Source organism: Perognathus longimembris, chromosome 2 (assembly GCF_023159225.1).
Source record: "Perognathus longimembris pacificus isolate PPM17 chromosome 2, ASM2315922v1, whole genome shotgun sequence".
In the NCBI taxonomy this organism is placed as follows: domain Eukaryota; kingdom Metazoa; phylum Chordata; class Mammalia; order Rodentia; family Heteromyidae; genus Perognathus; species Perognathus longimembris.
The window spans coordinates 11,081,568-11,102,754 of NC_063162.1; the positions used below are offsets into that span (position 1 = coordinate 11,081,568).

Below are 21,187 nucleotides of genomic sequence, written 5' to 3' on the forward strand. Positions count from 1 at the left end.
GCAAGTCCCTGGATGGTTGGAGCTGAGGCTGAGTCATCTTCCTGTCCACTGCAGAGCCTGGCGCTCTGCGTAGAGCGGAGATGTGCTCTGCCCATTGGGTATTGAGAGAACTTTTTTTTTTTTTTTTAACAAAACCAAACCATTCTGTTGCCCGTATTTCCACGCCACTTTTGTACCTCCCCTTGTTTACTTACATAGAAGCCATCCATGTTCCCAGATCCTGGAATGCTCTGTCTTGACTCCCATGTTTTCAGAGAGGCTGTGTTCCACTCCAGCCCTGGTTTCAGTCAGTATGTCCTTTCTTCTCAACTCTTTGCCCACTTGCAGCCTAGACCACAAAGCCTATCTCTCAGGGATGTCTTGACCCATTTGCCCTTTGTAATGGAGATTGAACTCAAGGCCTAGAACTTACTAGCCACTGAATTGCACCAAGTTAACTCTAGAGGATGTCTGTCTTGTTTACCCCTGCATTCACAGCATCAGAGTACTGCCTAACAGAATAGATTCTCAGTAAATACGGGGTGAATGAATGGGTTGGACACATAAATGGTCAAAGGTGACAAACTCATAATCTAATGTTTTAGAGTTGCATTCATAATGAGTATGCCAGTCTGGCTGGAGTGAAAGGTTTTAAGAAATAATGAGAAATCCTGATGGAAAAAAATTGCTGAGGTGAGATTGTGAATGGACTAGAATATCACTCTATAAGCATGGAAAACAGCCACAAATGGTTCAGTGATAGGGTTGGTGTATCTGGCTGTACAGTGGCAGGAGAACTAGGCAGAAATGCTGCAAGTATAAAGGCCTAAATCACAATAGGAGCTATGAGAAATAATGGATGAGAGAGAAGAAGAAGGAAGAATAAAAATACATTGGGTCATTGGGTGAGGGCTGGGGAATTGCAGCAGACCATTTAGGGTAATGTAGGATTCTGTTGCTGCTCTTAAGATAAATGAGTTGCCTGCTTTTGGTGGGATGTGGTGCAGAGGAGCTGTAGGCAAGTAGGCTTAAGAGCACTGACATCTGGGATGACTATAGGAAGGACCAGAAATGAAGATGATCTCATGGAGTTAACAGCTGATGTAAGAACAGATGTATGCTCTGTTGGAAAATGGCAGATGGACCAAGATACTGGGGAAGGAGTAGATTTAGGACATAGGAGAATAAGGAGCTATACCAAAAGACAAACAAGATCGGTTCAGAGAAGAAGAACTCTTAAATCCAAAGTGGAAGACACTTCAGGAACTGTCACACTGGAGTGTTTGTGTGTGTGCATGCATACACACAGAGCAGAGCCTGAAAAGAAGAACCTCATGAACATATGTCAATCTCAGCATCCCAGGGAGCTTTTATTTTCCTCTTTTTATATATTGTTAATATCCTATTTTTTAATATGAAGGAATTACTTGTATAACTTTAAAAACTACAATATATATATTTGGGATAAGGACATGAAGCCAAAGATCACAGGAGAATTGACTCAGGGGAAGAGACTATGAAGAGATTTAGTTGTTATAGGTTCAATCTCAGATTTTAAAAAATATTGTGAAGGTATAGAAACAGAACTATCATCTTGGTATACTTCTGTTACTCAATCAACATATATTCCTTGATTTTTTACCATGCTCCTGGCACTGGTCTAGGCACTAGGGGACGAGTAGCAAATAAAATCCATACATTTCCTCCCTTGCCAGCATTTAAATGCTAATGACACTCCAGTAGCACTTAAATGAGTCACCAAACAATAAATTGAAATAACAGACATAAAGCCTTTATGAAAACTTACTGTAGGCAGATTTATTAACAGCCTGTTAGCATTGATAGATCCAGTAAACAAAATGGTTCTTTATGAATATTTGAATTTGTTTTCTATAGATAATTAGGAGCCCTGGGGTTTTAGTCGTAAAATATACTCATGCATATGCAGATGACATACAGATTTCACATATCCCTCTAGTACCTTGGCGACTGCTTTATTCATCTCATATTGAGACTCCGTGTCCCAGGGCACTGTCAGAGCATCAGTGCATGAAAGAGGTTGGTGTGGACCTAAGCCTAAAAGTACCAACCTGGAGGGTTGGGAATGGGAGGGAAGGAAAAGCTATGATTCAGGAGGTTTACAGAATTCTAGCATATACCCTTAGAGAGAGGGTGGAACTGTGTTCTCCCTTTAACAAGGAGGAAGTAGGAGGTTGGAGGCTTGGTTCAGTTGGTAGAGTGCTAGCCAGTGAGGAAAAGCAGCAAGTACTAAGCTTGAGTCCCAGTCTCAGACCTAAAAAAGGAAGTGAGGGATAATTGGGAGGAAGATACAGCCATGTTGTTGATATCCAATGAATGAGCCTGCATGGTGTGAGGCAAGGACAATTTGGGAATGATAAAATGTACATTGGAATTACAGATGACCCTACGAGTTTTACCTCTTGAGAGAGAGGTCTGGGCTGATCCATGTTTCCTAACCTTTTTGAGTATGAAATCTGTACCCCACATATAATAGTAATTACAATATGCTGATGATAAACTCAGTAGTACTGTTAGAAGTCTTTATATTTCATTCATAGAAAAAATAGCCATCGATATATGCAAAATAATATATGTGTAGGTAAGCCCTTATTAAATCTTTTGGGGGAGTGTTTGGTTGGCATTTGCAGAGTTCGTGAACTTTCTGATGACCTTTGGTTGAGAGTCACTAAGGTCTTTCCACCTTAGATCTCTTTTCCTTTGAAATCAACACAAAATGGTGCATCAATCTATTTCAACCTGCTAAATTGAAGAGCCTTCACAGAGGAAACGAAGCACAATTCAAACAATTTCTAAGCTCAGACATTTCCTCAATAAGCAAATGTATAGAAATATAGATTTGTTTATTTTTCCTTCATCCTATCCAAGGCTTTTATTTAAATTGGAACTAGTTTGCCATGACTTTAATGTTCCAAAGTGATTATTTAGATGTTATTTTGGGGTTGCTAGTGAGTGCTTGCTAATTCTCTCTTCCTGCATTTGACATCTGTGTTGAATATCATTTTCATAGGGAGCTAATGAAAGTGATTGCAGGTGCCTTTAATCATAGAATCATAGCGATGGAATAGATGGGGAAGGATACCTTTTCCTCATCGAGAAAGTAGGGGTAATAATGCTCACCGTCTTTCCCCAGTTGTCATGAGTGACAAGTAGGATTGCCAAACTAATTGCAAATCTAAATAGCTGCAAATTACATGCTAAGTAACAAAAGTAAGGATGATTTGACTAATAAAAAGCTTTTTAAAATGTGGTTTTGTTTTACCCATGTCTCCTGGCACAATAGTAGTAAAAACAACAAAACTCACAGCCCCAGCTACTTGTGGTTGAACACTTACATGTACGTGGAGCTTTACTTATGTCATCCAGCTGAATCTGCAAAACACCCACAGAGGTAAGTGATGGTCTAAGATTACACAGTTCATAAATAGCAGAGGTAGAATTTGAACCCATGCCTAGCTGACTCCAATACCCATGCATTTCCCATCATGCATCTCTGCCTCTCAATGCTAGGACCCCATATGTGAGTCTCCTCTTTCAAGTCAGCAGTTGCTAGATTCTACATAGAAGACCTAGCTAAGTTGCTCACATTGAGGTCTCAGAGAAAGGTCTCTGAACAAATCTATTAATCTCTTGGTCATTGATTCCCAGTCTGAGCTGCACCTTAGAAACAACTGGGGATTCTGTTCTGCTAGATTTTACTTCGTTGAAGCACTAGTAGAATTTAAGCACAAGGAAGATACATACTGTCTTCTTCATTCACTGTAACCACATTGAAAAGCAGCAGTGCCTGGGCCTGTCCCCAGCCCTGTTAATCAGATCACTAGAGAATGGGATCCAGGCAAAGCTATTTTAATGTGCCACCAAGATTGAGAACCACTGCTCTGAAAGACTTCTCCTTTGAAGCTGGGCACCAGTGGTTCATGCCTATAATCCTAACTACTCAGGAGGATGAGATCTGAGGATCATGGTTTGAAAACAGCCCAGGCAGGAAAGTCCATGGACTTATATCACCAATTAACCACCAGAAAAAGCCAGAAGTGGAGGAGTAGCTCTACTCAAGTGGTAAAGCTCTAGTCTTGATTGAAAAGCTAAGTTTCTGAGTTTAAACCCCAGTACCAGCACCCATATGCCCCCAAAGGCTTCCTCCCTATACAAAAACTATGTTTGTTATCATTTGTGGGGAAGTGGACATTTGATAGTGGATGTGGCCAACATGGCCCAGAAAGTGGAGTCTTGAAATTAACCATATGGGTTCAAGTCCTGATTCTTCCAGTTTCTAACTCTGTGACTTTTTACAAATTACTTCTCTGAGCCAATTTCCTCACTGATTTAATATTTTCAGTTACATGCTGTTGCTATGAGACTAAATAAAAATACATGTAAACTTCTTCCCATCATATCTAACACTTAGTGACCATTGTGATTATTATCAAATCAATTTGATTGGAAATGTATAGCATTTGTAGTTGTTTTGCCTTATGTGTTTAAAAACCGATTCCTCTGTACAGGATTCCAGACTGAATTGAATAATGGGGGAAAGTCCCTTTAAAAAAAAAACACAAAACAATTGGTGATCTTTTGAGGTGATTAGTCTCCTGAGAAACGATTGCTTATATATTAACCTTTTGCATTTGTGCAGAATTATAAAGTCTGTGTGCTTTCCAATAAAGCAGAAAGCTGAAGATACAGCCTTAAAGAAAGTATTCAGAACTGGCGTCCCATCAAAGACTGAGATTCAACCTTCTGGTCATTCGTTCAAAGAAAGCCCTTTGACAGTGAGGACAAGAAGATACTGTTGGAGATGCTAAGCTGGCAGTTTAATTGTTGTTAAGGGAAAGACACAGTCTCTATATGGGCAGAATGAAACTAGAAGTAGAGTAATTATCCTGTGAACTCAGACTGTGAAGAGAATAGGAAAAGATCAAGCTGGGACTATGGCTTAGTGGATAGAGTGCTTGCCTTGTATATGTGAAGCCCTGGGTTTGATTCCTCAGCACCACATAAACAGAAAAGGCCGGGAAGTGGTGCTGTGGCTAGAGAGGTAGAGTGCTAGCCTTGAGCAAAAAGAAGCCAGGGACAGTGCTCAGGCCCTGAGTCCCAGCCCCAGGACTGGCAAAAAAAAAAAAAAAAGATCAAGCAAACTTAGTACTTTTAAGAAAGCTGTTTTGCTATTTTGAAATAATTTTTCTAACTTTATAGAGGTAGATGGAACTTAGGGATATTTTTGTGGCATAATACAGGGGTAGTAAAGCACATACCAGGTTTTTTAATTTGTACTTTTCAAAATAAACAAGTAGCAAAATAGGTATTATGATTGAACTTATTGTGAGTAAAGAAAATAGTAAATGTAGTCCCCATCTAGAGGGAAGCCAAGAAGAAAGAATCCTAGTTGAGATGAATTAGGTGTTTTATCAAGTTACAGCTAAAAATGCTCTCTCTGGTATTGTTAAAATTAATTGGTGAAGTTCAAATCCTGGCCCCCAGGAGTGCTATGCCTGTGATCTTGTGCTTGAATGAGAATTAATAAACCATTTGACTTGCAATTCAACTTAAGAACCTGATTGAAGGGGATTTTAACTTTCCTGAAAACATATATTAGGCTAATCTGTCATAAGAGGAATTATCTATTTATTAGCAGGAAAAAAAGTATCTTGTCATTATCATTGGTGATTTCTACAGGCCTAGCCATTAATCTTATGATAACATAAAAGCTTCAAAAATTATTTAAAGGACTTAAATCCAGTTGTTAAAGATTTGAGACTTAATTCTTTACACTAATTATTGGCTGAGTGTGAGATGGTTGTTGTTTTGTTATTTATTGTTATCTTTTTCTGTCTGGACTTGCTGTGTATCACCTATCTTGTTCTGTTTAAGAAGCTTAAGAATTCTAGTTCTAGTTCTTTCAATTATATATATATGTATACATATACAATGTATATATATAGTGTGTATATAAATCCATATATAATATATATAAATTAGGAGAGTAAATCCATATATAATATATGTGATTTAGGAGAGTAAATTTATTTTAATATACATATTATATAATATATGATATATAATTATATACATTATATAATATATATTATATCATATATTATTATTACATTTTATTATATTTTATAGTATATAATATACACTATATAATATATTATATAATTATATATTACATATATAATCATATATAATATGATCTAATATATATAATTATATATCATATAATATATAATATATAGTTATATATTATATACTATATAATATATATATAATTTATATGTTTATGTGTATTTATACATTATATATTTATATGTTTATGTCATTTATGAGAGATAGGTAAAATCATTTGAGGCACATTCCCTCGACACTGGTATCATTTTCATGTGAGGCAGTCACATAAATTATTATCATTGGCGCCCTGTGTACCTCCAAAATCAATATGACATCTGTGATGACTCTCTAGCATATGAGGAGATTAAATTTCTGAACCAAAATTTAAAACAAATTATTGAGTTATGTTTTTGATGATAAAGGATAATGTGATTGACCTATCTAGATAGTACTCAATGGTGGGTGTGTTCCCCTCTATCTTAAGTGAACTTTCTAGAAACAGTAGCGATTAGAAAGAGAAGTGGATCCAGATCAGTTTCTCAGAGAAATAGTTCCCACTAGTACTTGAAAAGTTTAGTATGGATGGAAGACTGAAATGTTATTTCTAAAGTGGAAATGCTTTTCTGGTGTCACTGATGATGCAGTTTTGGTTGGGGCTACGGTGAGTGTAACAGCACAGTAACTGCCATAGATAGGATACAAGAAAGAAAAATAAGTAAGTGCCAGGGGCTCTGGCGCCGTTGCACTCAGAGTGGAATGAAGAGTGTTCAGGTCAGAAGACTTACCTGTGGCTGGGTGCCAGTGGCTCATGCCTGTAATCCTAGCTACTCAGGAGGCTGAGATCTGAGGATTGTGGTTCGAAGCCAGCACAGGCAGAAAAGTCTCTGTGAGACTCTTATCTCCAGTGAACCACTGAAAAACCAGAAGTGGTGCTGTGGCTCAAAGTGGTTGAGCACTAGCCTTCAGCACAAAGAGTCACAGGGACAGTGCCCAAACCCTGAGTTCAGGCCCCCCAAAAAAGGCTTACCTGGGAAGGTACTTCCACTTGAAATAAACACTGAGGCTTGGGATAAAAGTGTCTGTGTGCCTTTCCTGTTTCCCATTGCTTTTGATGTGCCTAAAGATAGGTCCTGGGGTGCTACAGGCAGCCCGACCTAGGGTCCACACTCTTCCTGTCCTTGTTGGAACTGGGATCTCACAGAGGCCCCGAGGTTGCTATGCTTGTTGAGCCCTTACTGTTAGAATTTTATCAAAACCAGAGTCGATTTGTGAACAAATAAGGTATTTTCTAGACTGTTTGAGGTAACTGTCCTTCTAACGGTTCACAACTAAACTCAGCATTTTCAGAGGATATTATAAAACAAATGGGCAGAGTGGGGAATTCTGTAGAGAAGAGCCATCTTGGCTCACCCCAAATCTGTCTGTAGATTTTTTTTTTCTGCTTTTATCATTTTAGAAGCAGTGTTCTTTTTTTTTTTTTTTCCTTGGCCAGTCCTGGGCCTTGGACTCAGGGCCTGAGCACTGTCCCTGGCTTCTTCCCGCTCAAGGCTAGCACTCTGCCACTTGAGCTACAGCGCCAACTTCTGGCCGTTTTCTGTATATGTGGTGCTGGGGAATCGAACCTAGGGCCTCGTGTATCCGAGGCAGGCACTCTTGCCACTAGGCTATATCCCCAGCCCCAGAAGCAGTGTACTTGTTTGAGGGAACCATAGCCAGGTTTTTTTTTTTTGGTTTTGTTTTTACGTAAAATGAGTCCATATCACCCCTTGACTGGGATTTGCCTTAACTTGTGGCTCTGACCTGAACTTTGGTTGCCTAATCAGAAATCTTCTCTATAAAGAAAATGGTTTCTGTGCTGATTTTAAGGAAATGAAAGCCAGGACTATCATTTTTAGGGTAAGAACAAGGAATTCTAATCATAAAATGTTTATTTAAAATGATATTCAAAATAAAATGTGTGATCATCACATTATAAACTTTAGAGTGAATGTTATTCTCTGCATGCTTTACTGACAATACATCCATATTATTCTTAACTAGGATCTTTGACCCCTAGAAATGTTTTCTGTTCAATCACTAGGTTTTTCCTTTTTGGGGGGGGGGAGATGTCTGATAAACTTAATATTGAAAAATTAGTTTCTTTAGCAGGAAATGAAATCAAAATAAAGAACCCAAAACTATCAGAACTCTTTTAATTGCAATGCACTTTATCTCCTAATAGTATTTGTTATATGAGAACAAAAAACATAACTCTGTGTGTGTGTGACTATCAGAACTCTTAATTGCAATTCACTTTATCTCCTAATAGTATTTGTTATATGAGAACAAAAAACATAACTGTGTGTGTGTGTGTGTGAATGTGTGTGTATACACACACACACACTGGTTTCCTTCCCTATGAATTCTGATTTAGACTTGCTAGGGGCATACTGAAACTCTTTTCATACTTTTTTCCTAAAACCCTAATGTGAAGAAAAGCAGCACTGTCCTTGACACCAACTAGACCCTGGCTGATAGGTCACATACATGTCTACGACTCGTAGGGTCACGGCTTAGCCAGCCCATCAGAGTGGCCCATAGTTTTGTGTTTCTGATGAACTTATCTGACTTTGTAGGCCTTGGACTGGTGGTCACACCTCCAGTGCCTGCCAGTCTAAGTTTTGGACAAATGTGTAGGTAAGGGTTTGGGTTCTGTTTATAACTGACCACCTGTAACTGGTCCTGGGATTCACAGTCATACTTGCGACATCTCCATTTCAGTTGGATGTTTTCAGATCAGCTCTAACTCTGAAAGGCTATGACTGAAGGAGAGGGCTGCCATCTCCATCAGACTGAGAAGGATAGGAGGATAGTAAACTCCTTGGGCCATGCAATGCTTTCTGACTTTTGCAAGAAAAAAGGAAACCCAGCAGATGGAATTCTACAACAATTGTAGGAAGCAGAAAAAGCAGAGCAAGCCTGTTGCTGGAGGAGGGAAGGAAACATATGTCATTGTTTCAGTAATGCCTGACTTCATTGTAACCACCATGTTCCCAGTGTTCATTTGTGTGGTCTATCTCACATGTTCCACAATGGCATAAAACAGTCAAATCATTTCTTACCCTTAGCCAGTGGTCCTGTTGTTCAGTTCCCACACTACAAAGTGAAATTACCTAAGCATTAGGCCTAAAAGGAACATAGATATACCTTATAATCTGAACGCAAACATTCTTAGCATTTCTGGGTGTGCTCTTTTATCAAATGAGATACCTGTCAGTTGCAAATGAAAACACATGGATTTACTAAGTTAACAAAGTACTTAGGCTAAAATGTCTGTGGCTCTCACTGCCTAAGTCAATTCACAGGTCTGACTGAACAGAAAGTTAGTGATTGGTGCGCAGACCAACCATGCATAAGCCTGGGGTATGATTTTCATCACTATGTAGGTGAAATCACTTAGGTGTGTGTGGATGAAGGAATAATGCAACATTCTAAAATGTGTTTTTAAAAATGTTTGCCTGACATTTTCATAAACATTGTTTTCATATGGAGTTCAAACACACTTAGCTTAATAATTTATACACTGTAAAATCAGGTGATTTCAAACATGCTTACTCCACAGAGAGAAAGCTGTAAAGTCTAGTTCTGTTGTCTCTCTTGCATTGTGTACAAATAAAGGGGAAGAAGATGAAAAAGGAAGCCAATCTATGGCTGTTGGCAGATATGACATTCTCCCAACCAGGCTTGTTTGCCTTGGCTTTTTTGTTTGTTTGTTTTTGCTGTTGTTGTTTTTTATCCTTAGATATGCATTTTGTCCAGTCCAGAAAAATAAGCCTCACTCTGGTAGCTTATTCAGGGGACAGGAAAGTGTGGGGCCTCCTGTCCGCCCTTCTAGCTGTGTGTCCTTCTGCATGCTTGCACTCTGTCTTCCTGCCGGCTTCTTGGCCAGTGGGGTCTAATTGTTTCTACCTCACCTTGGCCAAGAGCTTTACCTCACCTTCCTCTTCTCTCTGACCACTTATAAGCACAGCTGCTGGATATAACTCTGTGGTTGGACTCACCAGCAAGCCATCCCTTTTTTTGTTGTTTCAAATTTCAAGTTTAAGGCGCAATTACAAATAACAGATAATCTCTAGACTTCTTATACTACAGCTCACAATTAGACTATCAGACTAACTCTCCATTAAGAAGAAATGTAACAAGGCACACGTTCTAAATGCCAGCCAGCCATTTTTAAAATTATGTTTATTTTTTAAGAGCAAGGACTCAGATTCAGAAGAACTCTGGGCTCAGTTTCATATTTTATCTGGTTCTATATTGATTTTCTAATTATGTAGCGATCTCATTCTACTTTGAAAAGTAAAAAGTTATCCTATTTTTTTTATAAGTAGAAAATGAAATTTGGGTTTTCAGCGTAATTCTTCATATTCAGGAATCAATTCCTTTTCTGTAACATCCTCTTTGATATATGAATAATGAAAAAGTACTCTTAAGTATACACAATATAGTTTGGTATAGTATGTGTAATGTCCCTCATTGAATATTTGGTATCTTCTGACAACGTAGAAAGATTTTTAAAAAATCTACTATCTCAAGACCCTAAATTCCAAGGGGGAAAAAAAGTGACAGTACTGATGTACAGTTATGGAACTCATACTATGACCTTTCACAAGATTTGCACAGAACCAGCTTCGTAATTATAAATGGTCTCTTTATAGCTCAGTTCTCTGCACCCTGTGTCAGGGAGCAGGTAGAGAGATGCCCGTTGCCTTTTTAAAGGTGCATGGTAATAAGCCTATGTACTGCCCTTAAGAGTTACCAAAAACCAAAACAAAACAGAAATCCATGGTTCATCCCGATAAAAAGTGAGTCACTTGAAGCTTGGTTCCCAAATTGGTAACCCAGGGACACAGATGTGTAGCAACTTGTTTCTTTAGATGCATCTGTACATGCAAACTGACGGCTTTAACCTGTCAGAGGAGAAGCAAATCATGGTCACAGTTCCTCGGTGGTTTGGCTGGCAGGTTCATGCTGATGATGGTGATCTCCCCCCCACCCCACTCCCTGCCCTCAGGTGAATTGTTCCCTCCCATCGACCTGGCAATGACTACTTAAATAATGTTATTTAGGAAAACTTCTCAAGTGTGGGGTCCCCATTCCGACAGCGTGTCACTGCTGCCGCCAAGTGACAAAGTCTGAAACATCATTAGACTGGAGAAACAATTAAGAACACCCATTCCTTGTAAAACTAAAGCCCCCGGGTACATTTTAGTGAGGGTGTCCTGCCCCCTTTACTGAATAATGCTGTGTAAATAAGTGTCCTGAACTAACGGCTCCTCAGAGAAAAAGGAAGGACTAAGGAAAAAAATTCTTTCTCTGGGCAGATCTATGTAGTGTTAGGGCTAACGGAATTTTGCTTTTTTTTTTTTTTTTTAAAGTTATTTGGTTTATTTCCTATGAAGTCTCCTGCAAAATTTATACCATGCTACAAGAGAGATTCTGCCTTACACACACACACACACACACACACACACACACACACACACACACACACATCAATCATACCCTTTACTTGTACCTCTGGGACCAGAGAGGTCTTTGGGGTTGTATGCAAAGACTTTTCTTCTGCCACCTCGTTCTTGAACTGGGCTAAGAGCTTTTCAATTGCTGTGACATTTTCAGCCAGAGAAAGCAGTGGTAGTTGTTGTACAGCAATGTTTTCCAGGCAATTACTTTATATGATCAATGGAGCAATTCCCCTTCCAGAAAGGAACCAAAGCGATCAAGTTAAATCATTAAAGGGAGAAAAGAGCGGGAGTAAGAAAGGATTCATCTCATTAGCAGGTGCCAGTGCAGCAGGCTCTGTGGGGAAGGCACACAATGTCACTGGCCCTTTAAGACAATGACTGCTCTCCCTAGACTACTGCCAACCCACCCCCCACACACCCCTGTAGCTGGTGACAGGTCTAAACCTCCCCAGCAGCCCATTGTGGCCTCAGTAGGAGGCACCTGCAGAAAATGTGCCAAAACCAGGCAGGGAGCTAGAGCTTTTCAATAAGCTCCGCAGCTGGAGAGGAGACGCAATACTAAACAGCCTGGCTGGGCCTGGGCATGTGATGGGAAAAGGGGTCAAGCCAGACACCTCCTATAGGCTTTCTGAACACTGTGCAGTTCAATTTGATGACATCTTCTAACTGGCTTTTCTCTATTTGCTTAATATGCGGAGGTATTTAGCTTAAAAGCACTAAATGCGCTGGTTGTGATGAGCAGGTTTTTCCCCCTTCTCCATTTACTGTTTGATATTCAGAACATTTCAAGCATTTTCTCCTCTCTTTCTGCCCCAAACTTAACGTTGTTTTCTTTTCTTTCCTCCTTGCTTCTCTTTCATGGCGAGTCACCAGCCTTTGCCATAGCACACCACTTGATTGATTTTACTCGTTTTAAATTCAGAGACAAGTAAAGCTTCTCAAATGTAAGAGTCCATGCAGCTGCGGTAAAGTATACATCCTTACTGCTTCCCAAGCACATCTGCAAGCTGGATTCTTGCATTTTCGCTCAGAAAACATTTATTTGTGCACAGGGGCTTCCAGAAATCCAGAGATAGACATGCTTACGAGCCAGCAGAAGAGCTAAATACCTAATACAACAGAAGCTTTGAGAGGTGGAATTTTCGTTCACACACAGGGCTTTGGAGCACTTACAACCCTTTTGAGAGAAAGCACAGTACAGTTGCAGGCTGGGAAAGGGCCTGGAATATGCTGGTGGCTTTGTCCAGTGTGCTTTGGGAATCAGGAGCACAAACTCTCAGCTGGAATTGGGGGCTCACACCTGAAATCATAACTACTCAGGAGGCTGAGATCTGAAGATCAGTGGTTCAAAGCCAATCAGGGCATAAAAGTCTCTAAGAATCTTATCTCCATTTAACTACCAACAAGTTGGCAGCGAAGATATGGCTCAAGTAGTAGAGCACCAGCCTTGAGCAAAAAAGCGAAGGGACAGAATCCAAGCCCTGAGTTCAAGCCCTAGTGCCAGTGCAAACACACACACACACACACACACACACACACACACACACATACACAAAGCGATTCTCAGTGTTGTCTCAAGATAAATGAGTGAGGCAAGCCTGGCATGATGCCATGATTTTGGCTGCTATTCTCTGTGTAAAACTCCTTCTACGTATACAACATTTCCAGTGCTCATGGTATTCCCATTTTGTTCATAATTGATGTAGTAAGGTATTATCTCTGTCTTTCAGATGGAAAAAAAAAACAAAAACACAACATCTCAGACTGAGGGCTAAGCATCTTGTCCAAGGCCACACAAGTAGGTAGTTAGTGCAAAGGCCCCCCACAAGAACCCAGTTTCCTCTGCTGCCTCCCTCAACTTTGGCTTCTCTTCCCACCTGGGTTACCTCTTCAGAAACTGTCAGCTGGCACAAGTGCCACAACTCAAGAGCCATGGGGGAACAGACAAAGCGGCGTGTTCATGGTGAAACTCTTTTCTCTTCCCCCCGCCCTGCAGATGGAGAGTGTTGGCGTGTATGGATTCTGTGGGTGTAAAGCAAAGAACAAAATGAAGTGTGACTCAAGGTGGGAAATAACTGCTGCAGGTAGGAAATGGATGCATTTGTGTAAGTACTGAGCCCGGATTTGAAATCATTGTTCCCAGAACTTTCATTCCTCTTGGGCAGAACCAGGCACACGAAAGACATTCATGCTATACTGCATAGCATGGTCTGTTTATGGAGAGTGCCATCAAACGGCACAGCAGCTGGAGAGAAGGGGTGCCTCGGAAGTACCCTCAAGTCAGAAAATCCCGAGCTCTGGTGTGCCTGGAACAGCTCGTGGAATGGGATCTAGCACCAGTGCAACCTTCCCCGCATAGGCCCAGCCCCTGCTCTGCTCTGCTCCGGTGGCCCTGGGCATTGCCTACGTTTGGTCTCATCTAAAGTCAGCAAGAGGTGATCTCTCGATGTTCTGAGCTTGTTTATGCTTTAACATGTCTCTGGGCTCAGAGGACTGGTCCTCTTCCTCCTCTTTCCTCAATGCTTCCCTCCAATTCTAGAGAAAACAAGTGGACTATTCATGTACAAAGAGAAAGAGTGAGAAGGGAGGAGGGGGAGGCGTGGGGTGGGGGGAGATGCCACCGACAAACTGCATTGAAAGCCACTGGCTGTTCATTTACATTCACACTTTTTAAAAATGTTAACTAATGATGTTAAATGGTTTGCCAAAGGTCCTGGCAGGTCAGTTGTAGAAGTGTCATTTCTGCCTAATTAGGACTCTTGTGACTGCCTGGGGGCCTCCCAATGCAACTGGTGACAAGCAGGAGCTGACAGCTTCAATTGGTACCAATAGGAAGGTTGGGCCGGTCATGTTTTCCAACTCAGCCAGGTGTTTGCTGAATGGGGGAGGGGCCTGGCGAGATCTGAGTGCTGCTGTGATCCTTTCTCTTTCACTAGGCCCTCCCCAGTCCTTCCCCTTTGCCTGAGTTGTCTTGTGTCAAGGTCAAGAATGGGCTTTGCTAAATCAGCCTTTTGGGTTATCTCTGGGAGGTCACATGCAATTACAGCCCAGACATTTCAAGGGGTCTCACTCCCAGATGCTAGCTATTTTTTCTTCCCCCCACCACCAAAAAAAATTAGAAAGAAGGAAAAGAAAAGGAATGCTTTAGGTTACAAACAATAGTGGAAACAAAACAAAACAACAACAAAAAAACCTGTCAGAAAGCTCTGAGTAGCCATCAGAGTTGTTAAACTCCTGAAGATGTTCCTCACAGTAAAACTCCTCAAAGAGAGACCAGCCAGCACATCTTTAAATATTCGAAAGATCTGACAGTTATGAAACCATGCCCTATCAGGCTCCATGGATTATAGAGTGCCTGCCACATAATAAGTGCTTAGCAAATAACTTACTGCTTGGTTTGATTTTCTGGGATTGAGAGACAAAGGGTGATTTGTGGAGACATTGCTTTGTGTGTGTGTGCTTATTCTGTGACTGAAATGCTCTTTGAATGTCTGGTCATCAGAAAGGGCATTATAGTTAATAGGACATGACATCTTGTTCTTCACATGTTTTGTGGGGTTTTTGCTTTTTCTTTTTTTTGTAACTGGGGCTTGAACTCAGAACCTCACACTCTTACTTGAGTTTTTTTGCTCAAGGCTGGAGCTCCATCATTTAAGCTACACCTCCACTTCCTACATTTTTTGCTGGTTAATTGGAGGTAAGAGTCCCTTGGATTTGTCTACTCAAGCTGGCTTCAAACCTGGATCCTCAGATCTCAGCCTCCTGTATAGCCACGATTATAGACACTTAATAAAAACAGTAAAACGAGCAAGATGCCCCCTATATGTGGTTCCCTGGGCTGCAGCAACTGCGCCATGAGGGAGGTGGTTCCGCGGTGATGATAAGATACCCAGGTTCAGAATTTGGTTTGATGGGATGATGGTGCTCCCTTGTCGGGCTAGAATTGAACACACACACACACACACACACACACACACGTGTGCAAGAACAGGTTGTACTAAAGCGTCTGTGAGACAACAAGGGCAGGATTGATCCCTGAGCATTTGGAAGGCAATGCTGTGTGAAGGGCAGACAAACACAAATTGGAAAAATGCAATGCCTATTTTTATAAAAATCTAAGACCAAATCCAAAGCCAGCCTGGGAAGGAAAGGATGTGAAGGGGCAGGGAAGATTCGGGGTTCTGCTTCCTTTTCTGGTCTCCTTTAATATAGAAACGGTGAGAACTGGGGCTATAACAATAGATTAGTCATGCCTGTTGGTTGCTTTTTTTTTTTTAATCAAAGGAGCTTTATGTTGATTCAACGAGATGGCCTCTATGAGCGCACCTTGAGATGTGTGGAACATTCCCCCTTGCCTTCCGGAGGCCCTCGTGGCTGGAGACCACGTGCAGTTCTGTGGTGGTGGGCTCTTTGTCTTCTATAGCAGGTGAATACTGAGCGCAGACAGAGTGGAGACTCCTTCAGTTCTGCATCTTCAGAGCCGGCCATAGAAGGCACTTGGGAAATAACTGAGCAAAGAGGTTTGACAGGCTGACCTCATGAATGATGTGTGAATACAATGATCTGGATGAATCCCCGAAGTTTCTCTGACTGTCCATACACATCCCTCCTCCCACCATGGCTTGCCCCTCTCCCCACTCCCGCACCTCCCTTGTCACTAAGTTGCTTTAAGGGATTTTTTGCCCTTTGGGTGCCTTAGCGCATGTCTTTCTTCTCTTTTCGGTGACCTTCTTTGTCTCTCTTGCTGCTCCTCTGGGCTGTTGTTTACTCAGACTGCTTTTATCCCAAGAGTTATTTCACTCTTTGGACAGTTCCAACTCCTATCTTGGCTCTGCTTTCCACACCCACCTCTATCTCTGAGTCCTGACTCGCAAAGCCGCAATAGCTGACAGGGGACCCTGAGGGTAAACGGTCCTTGCGTGGCTCTTCTGAGTGCTAGCAAGTGGCCACTTAACGATTCTCCTTGTGGCTAGGAAGACGAGGTTGAAAGATCATTCTGGAAGAGATTAGTGATAAAGAAAACTTCCTGCAGCCTCAAAGTAATAAATTTTTAGAAAGCCAATTAATTAACAGAAAGTAAAACAAAAAGCTTTCGAAGGTTTGTGAGCCCAGGAAAGATACATGGATGCTGAACTTCCCCTGCCACGTGACAATTTTATTTCTGACAACTGATCACTAGGGTGGTGACCCTGCAAAGGCACATTCCATCCTGTTCATTTTGCTTCTAGTTCCTTTACGCAAGGAGACACTGATAGGGTTATTCTATTGCTAAGGCCCCTCTGCGGCCCTTCCACATCCGCTTCTGGTTTCTCTTTGACTTTGAACCCTTACTGCGGTTGTGATGACCAACATCCCATGCTCTCAGAATCCCACCATGCATCATGTTGGAGAAAGCTCATTAGAAGAGCAGCATGAGCCCCGCGCTGGCGGTGTTGGTGGCACCTGCCTGGTGGCTGTGGCCACAGCTCTGGCAGCACCTGTACCAGCAAGAGAGGTGGCTGCCCCAGTGCAACCAAGCGGACACAGAAGCACAGCCTCCATGGTCAGGGCGGGAGGCAGGCAGCCGGAAGTGCCAGGCATGAGCGCCAGGAGGATGAGTGTCTTGTCGATGGCTCTGTGGGAGACAGAATCCATCCTGAACTTTGGGAGACAAGGGAGACTCTTGTCCAAAGAGGTGTTTGAGGAGCCTCTTTGAGAAGACTTCTCCATTGGCTGGAAGGAATAGGAGCCAAGACATGGTCTTTATGCTATTAGTAAAAGACCCATTGTATTAAGCCTTAGGATACTGTGGCCTTCGAAGGCCTGAGTGGCATGGGATTCAGAATATTTGTAAGATGAAGGCCAGCCCAAAGGAGCTTTTGTTTCCCTCAGTTGGCATTCATTCATTCATGCATTCATTCAATGAAAATCTACAGGACCCCTGTTGGGCTCTACCAACTGATCACTGTGATTGATGTCTGTATATGCGCTCATGGTCTATGATCTACCTGATTTCTTCAGCTCCCACTTCCTCTGTGTGTAAAATGAAATGTGAATACCAAGTATCCTCCCTCTCAGGTTTTAGGAGATTCAAATACGCGTGAAGCACTTTGCATAGTACCTGGCACAAATTAAGCATCCAGTTCACGTGAGCTAGGATTACATGTTGAGAGATGTACAGAGTCAAGCACTCGCTAACTGTGGTTTGTATAATGAAATGACAAAGACCTAACATGCAGCAGCAAAGACTACAGTTAGTTATCACTTGGTAGAGAAATTATAAGTGGTTTAATGACTTTTCATCTCTGGTTTTTGGGATTTTTCCCAGGGTGCTTGAATGACCTATGAGACTTTAAACCAAAAAGGGATGCAATCCCAACTGATCATGTGTTTGGTGTTTGATTAGGCCCCCTGTGCTTGATGAGCTTGGGAGCAGGGCAGCTGCCATCAGGATAGGCCGCTGTACCTGCGGGCAGGATCTTCTGTAGACTTAGCTCATGGCTTCTGACATTTCTATGTCTTTCAGCCAGTCACTCAACAAATACTTAGCCTCTCTTCATGCCAGGCAAGGGGATAAGTTCTGGGGAGAAAATGGTGAATGAAATAAGGCCATTGGCGTCTATCAATGGAGCTGGTAATTGAGCGAGATTCCCATATTGTTGTCTAATAGCGGAATGGAGAAATAATCACACAACACAGCTAATGGTGGAGGGGGTCGGGATTGACTTGGTGAGATGTGAATTGTATACTTCCAAGGGGAAGCAGGGGGTTGGGATGAGCATTCCACACAGGGGAGGATGAGTCTATTTGGGGGCCATGGTAGATCTACATCCCCTTCCAGAGGGCAGGGCTTCAATTATTTTTTGTTTTGTTTTGTTGGTCATAGGACTTGAACTCAGGGACTGGGCGCTGTCGCTGAGCTCCTTTGCTCAAGGCTAGCATTCTGCCATTTTAAGCCACAGTGCCCCTTCTGGTTTTCTAGTTGTTAATGGAGATAAGAGTCTCAAGACTTTCCTGCTTGGGCTGGCTCTGAACTGTGCTCCTCAAATCTCAGCCTCCTGAGTAGCTAGGATGACAGATGTGAGCCGTCAGTGCCCGGCTAGTGCTTCAATTCTTTGAAGAAGGCTTTTCCCCTGGAGTTCTCTTTCATTCAGCTACAGGTCAGCTGACCATGGACCTGAAACCATAAGCCCAATTTTTTTTCTCCTTTAAATCATTTCTCTTAGGTATTTATCACAGCCATGAGAGGGGCTCATCTGTTAGTTGATAGAATTTGGGTTGTTTTCATTTTTAACTATTATGAATAATGCTGATGAGAATATTAATGTACAAGTTTTTGTGAAGACATTTTTTTCATGTCCCTTAAATATGTGTATATATGTGTGTGAGTGTGGGTATATGTGTGAATATATATGAGTAGAATTGCTAGGTCATACGGTAACTCTACATCTTACCTTCTGAGACTCTGCCAGACCATTTTCCAGTGGCTCTACCTTTATATATTCCCTTTTGTGATGTCTGAGGGTTCTGGTGTCTCCCATATTCTCAACAATGCTTTATGTTGTCTTCTTTATTATAATCCTCCTTGTGCATATGAAGTGATCTTACTGATTTGTATTTCATAATATTACATAGTGTTATCATCTTACCACCTACTTATCAGATATTTTTGCATCTTCTTTGGAGAAATATCTGTTGAATTATCTATTGAATTGAGTAGTGTCTTTTATAAGAGGATGGTTGTTGTTTCAAATTGAAGTGAAATAAAATGAGGTATACCTGGATATGGTGTGATGTAGCCTCCAATTTCATTTTTTCCCATGGTATCCAGTAGTCCTAGCACCATTTATTGAAAAGACTGTTCTCCTCACCATTAGGCTGATTATAATGTGAGGCTTTATGTATAGGAAAAATGTATGCCACGTTAAAAAGAAGGAGACTCCCATTTTAAAATCTGTATTGCATGCAGCAGATTTTCTGGAAGACCTGGATGGCTTCTTCTTGCCAGGAAGTCAGGAGCTTGTGCCACTTAGTGCCCCCTCTGCGCTCTTTCAGCGACGGGCATGGGATGCTATTGAAAATTCCAGAGTTTCAGAGAAAAGGTTGCGAGTGCAGTGATCACACTGTAATTTGGTGCATCATCTGCATGGCAGTTGGTCGATCTTCTCCGCCTCCTGTGTGGGCTCTGGGATGCTGGGGCCGCCCCTCCGCCTCTAGAGAAGGCAACTGAGCCTGACTAATGGCTTCGGGGAGTGCGAAGTGTGAAGTGTTAAAGGTTTATCCAGTTTGCTGAAAACATAATGCCAAACCTTTCAGACTCTCCCCCCAATCTGAGAGATTTTAGGAAATGAAGTCTATTGTTTCTTTTTTACAACCCCCCCCCCCTTTTTTTTTGGCCAGTCCTAGGCCGTGAACTCAGAGCCTGAGCACTGTCCCTGGCTTCTTTTTTGCTCAAGGCTAGCACTCTGCCACTTGAGCCACAGCGCCACTTCTGGCCATTTTCTGTATATGTGGTGCTGAGGAATCAAACCCAGGGCCTCATGTATACGAGGCAAGCACTCTTGCCACTAGGCCATATTCCCAGCCCCACAAACACCCCTTTTTGGTAGAGGAGAAAAGAGTCATTAGATTTTCACAAGAAGGTGTTGGTAGTGAAAGTTATGACACCAATTTCGCGGTGGTCTGTAGGATTCGGTACCGTGTCCTTACCTTCCTAATTTGGGCAGTAAGCAATCTGGTCTAGAATGAGGCCCAGTCTTGCCCTTAGGTAAGGATGCAGCTGGGTAAGTAAGTGTCTGCCCGTGTAGGAGTGAGACTTGGTCAGCAGAGAAACTCTTTATTTTTATAGTTTAGTAAATGTTTCAAACCTGCCATTCATGAGAATTTGGTACAAAGTTAAGGAGGGACTTGGCTTGGTTTGCAGGTGGGTATAGATAGAAAAGGGGGCTTTCTATTTGTTGAGGTACATCATAAGAAAGCAAGATAAGCGAATGACCAGTGGCTCAAGCCTGTCGTCCTAGTCACTCAGAGGCTGAGATCTGGAGGATCATGGTTGGAAAATGGTCTGGGCAGAAAAGTCTATGAGTCTCCATCTCCAAAATAACCAGCAAAATAGCCAAATTAGAGGCAGGGATCAAGTGGTAGTTTGAGAGCTGGTACAGCTAAAACAACAATATCAATAACAACAATCAAGGATAGGCTGTAAGGAAATATCTAATGCCCTCTGTAGATGGCTTCCTAGGAGCTATTTTCAGAGCTCTGCTTACATTTTAGATTTTTTTTTATATTTCTCAAATGTCTCATAATTTTCTGGATTTTCCTCTTCTGTGCTTCCATCTAAATATTTTCTACTGACATGTCTTCACATTTATTGATCTTCTCTTCTGCTGTGTTGAATCTGTCCTTAAACTCTCTATTGACTTCTTACTTTTACTTACCATATTTTTTCAGTTTTACAGTTTTCATTTAATTATTTTAAGAAATGTGCTACTATAAGTTCTCTGTAAGTCTCCATCTGTTTCTTCCGTATTTTCTTGAACGTTCCTGGAAAAACGATTTTTAAAGTACTTCAC

The 21,187-nt window shown here is 41.6% G+C and overlaps 1 protein-coding gene across 3 annotated transcripts in view; it reads left to right on the forward strand.

Moving 5' to 3' along the window:
• Nucleotides 1-21,187, forward strand: part of Hspa12a (heat shock protein family A (Hsp70) member 12A) — a 129,029-nt gene that overhangs the window by 1,266 nt on the left and 106,576 nt on the right. For all 3 annotated transcript variants that reach the window (XM_048338166.1, XM_048338165.1, XM_048338168.1), the window contains exon 2: nt 13,633-13,720. In XM_048338166.1, the coding sequence (XP_048194123.1) occupies nt 13,633-13,720 (88 nt within the window). The remainder of the gene's footprint in view (nt 1-13,632; nt 13,721-21,187) is intronic.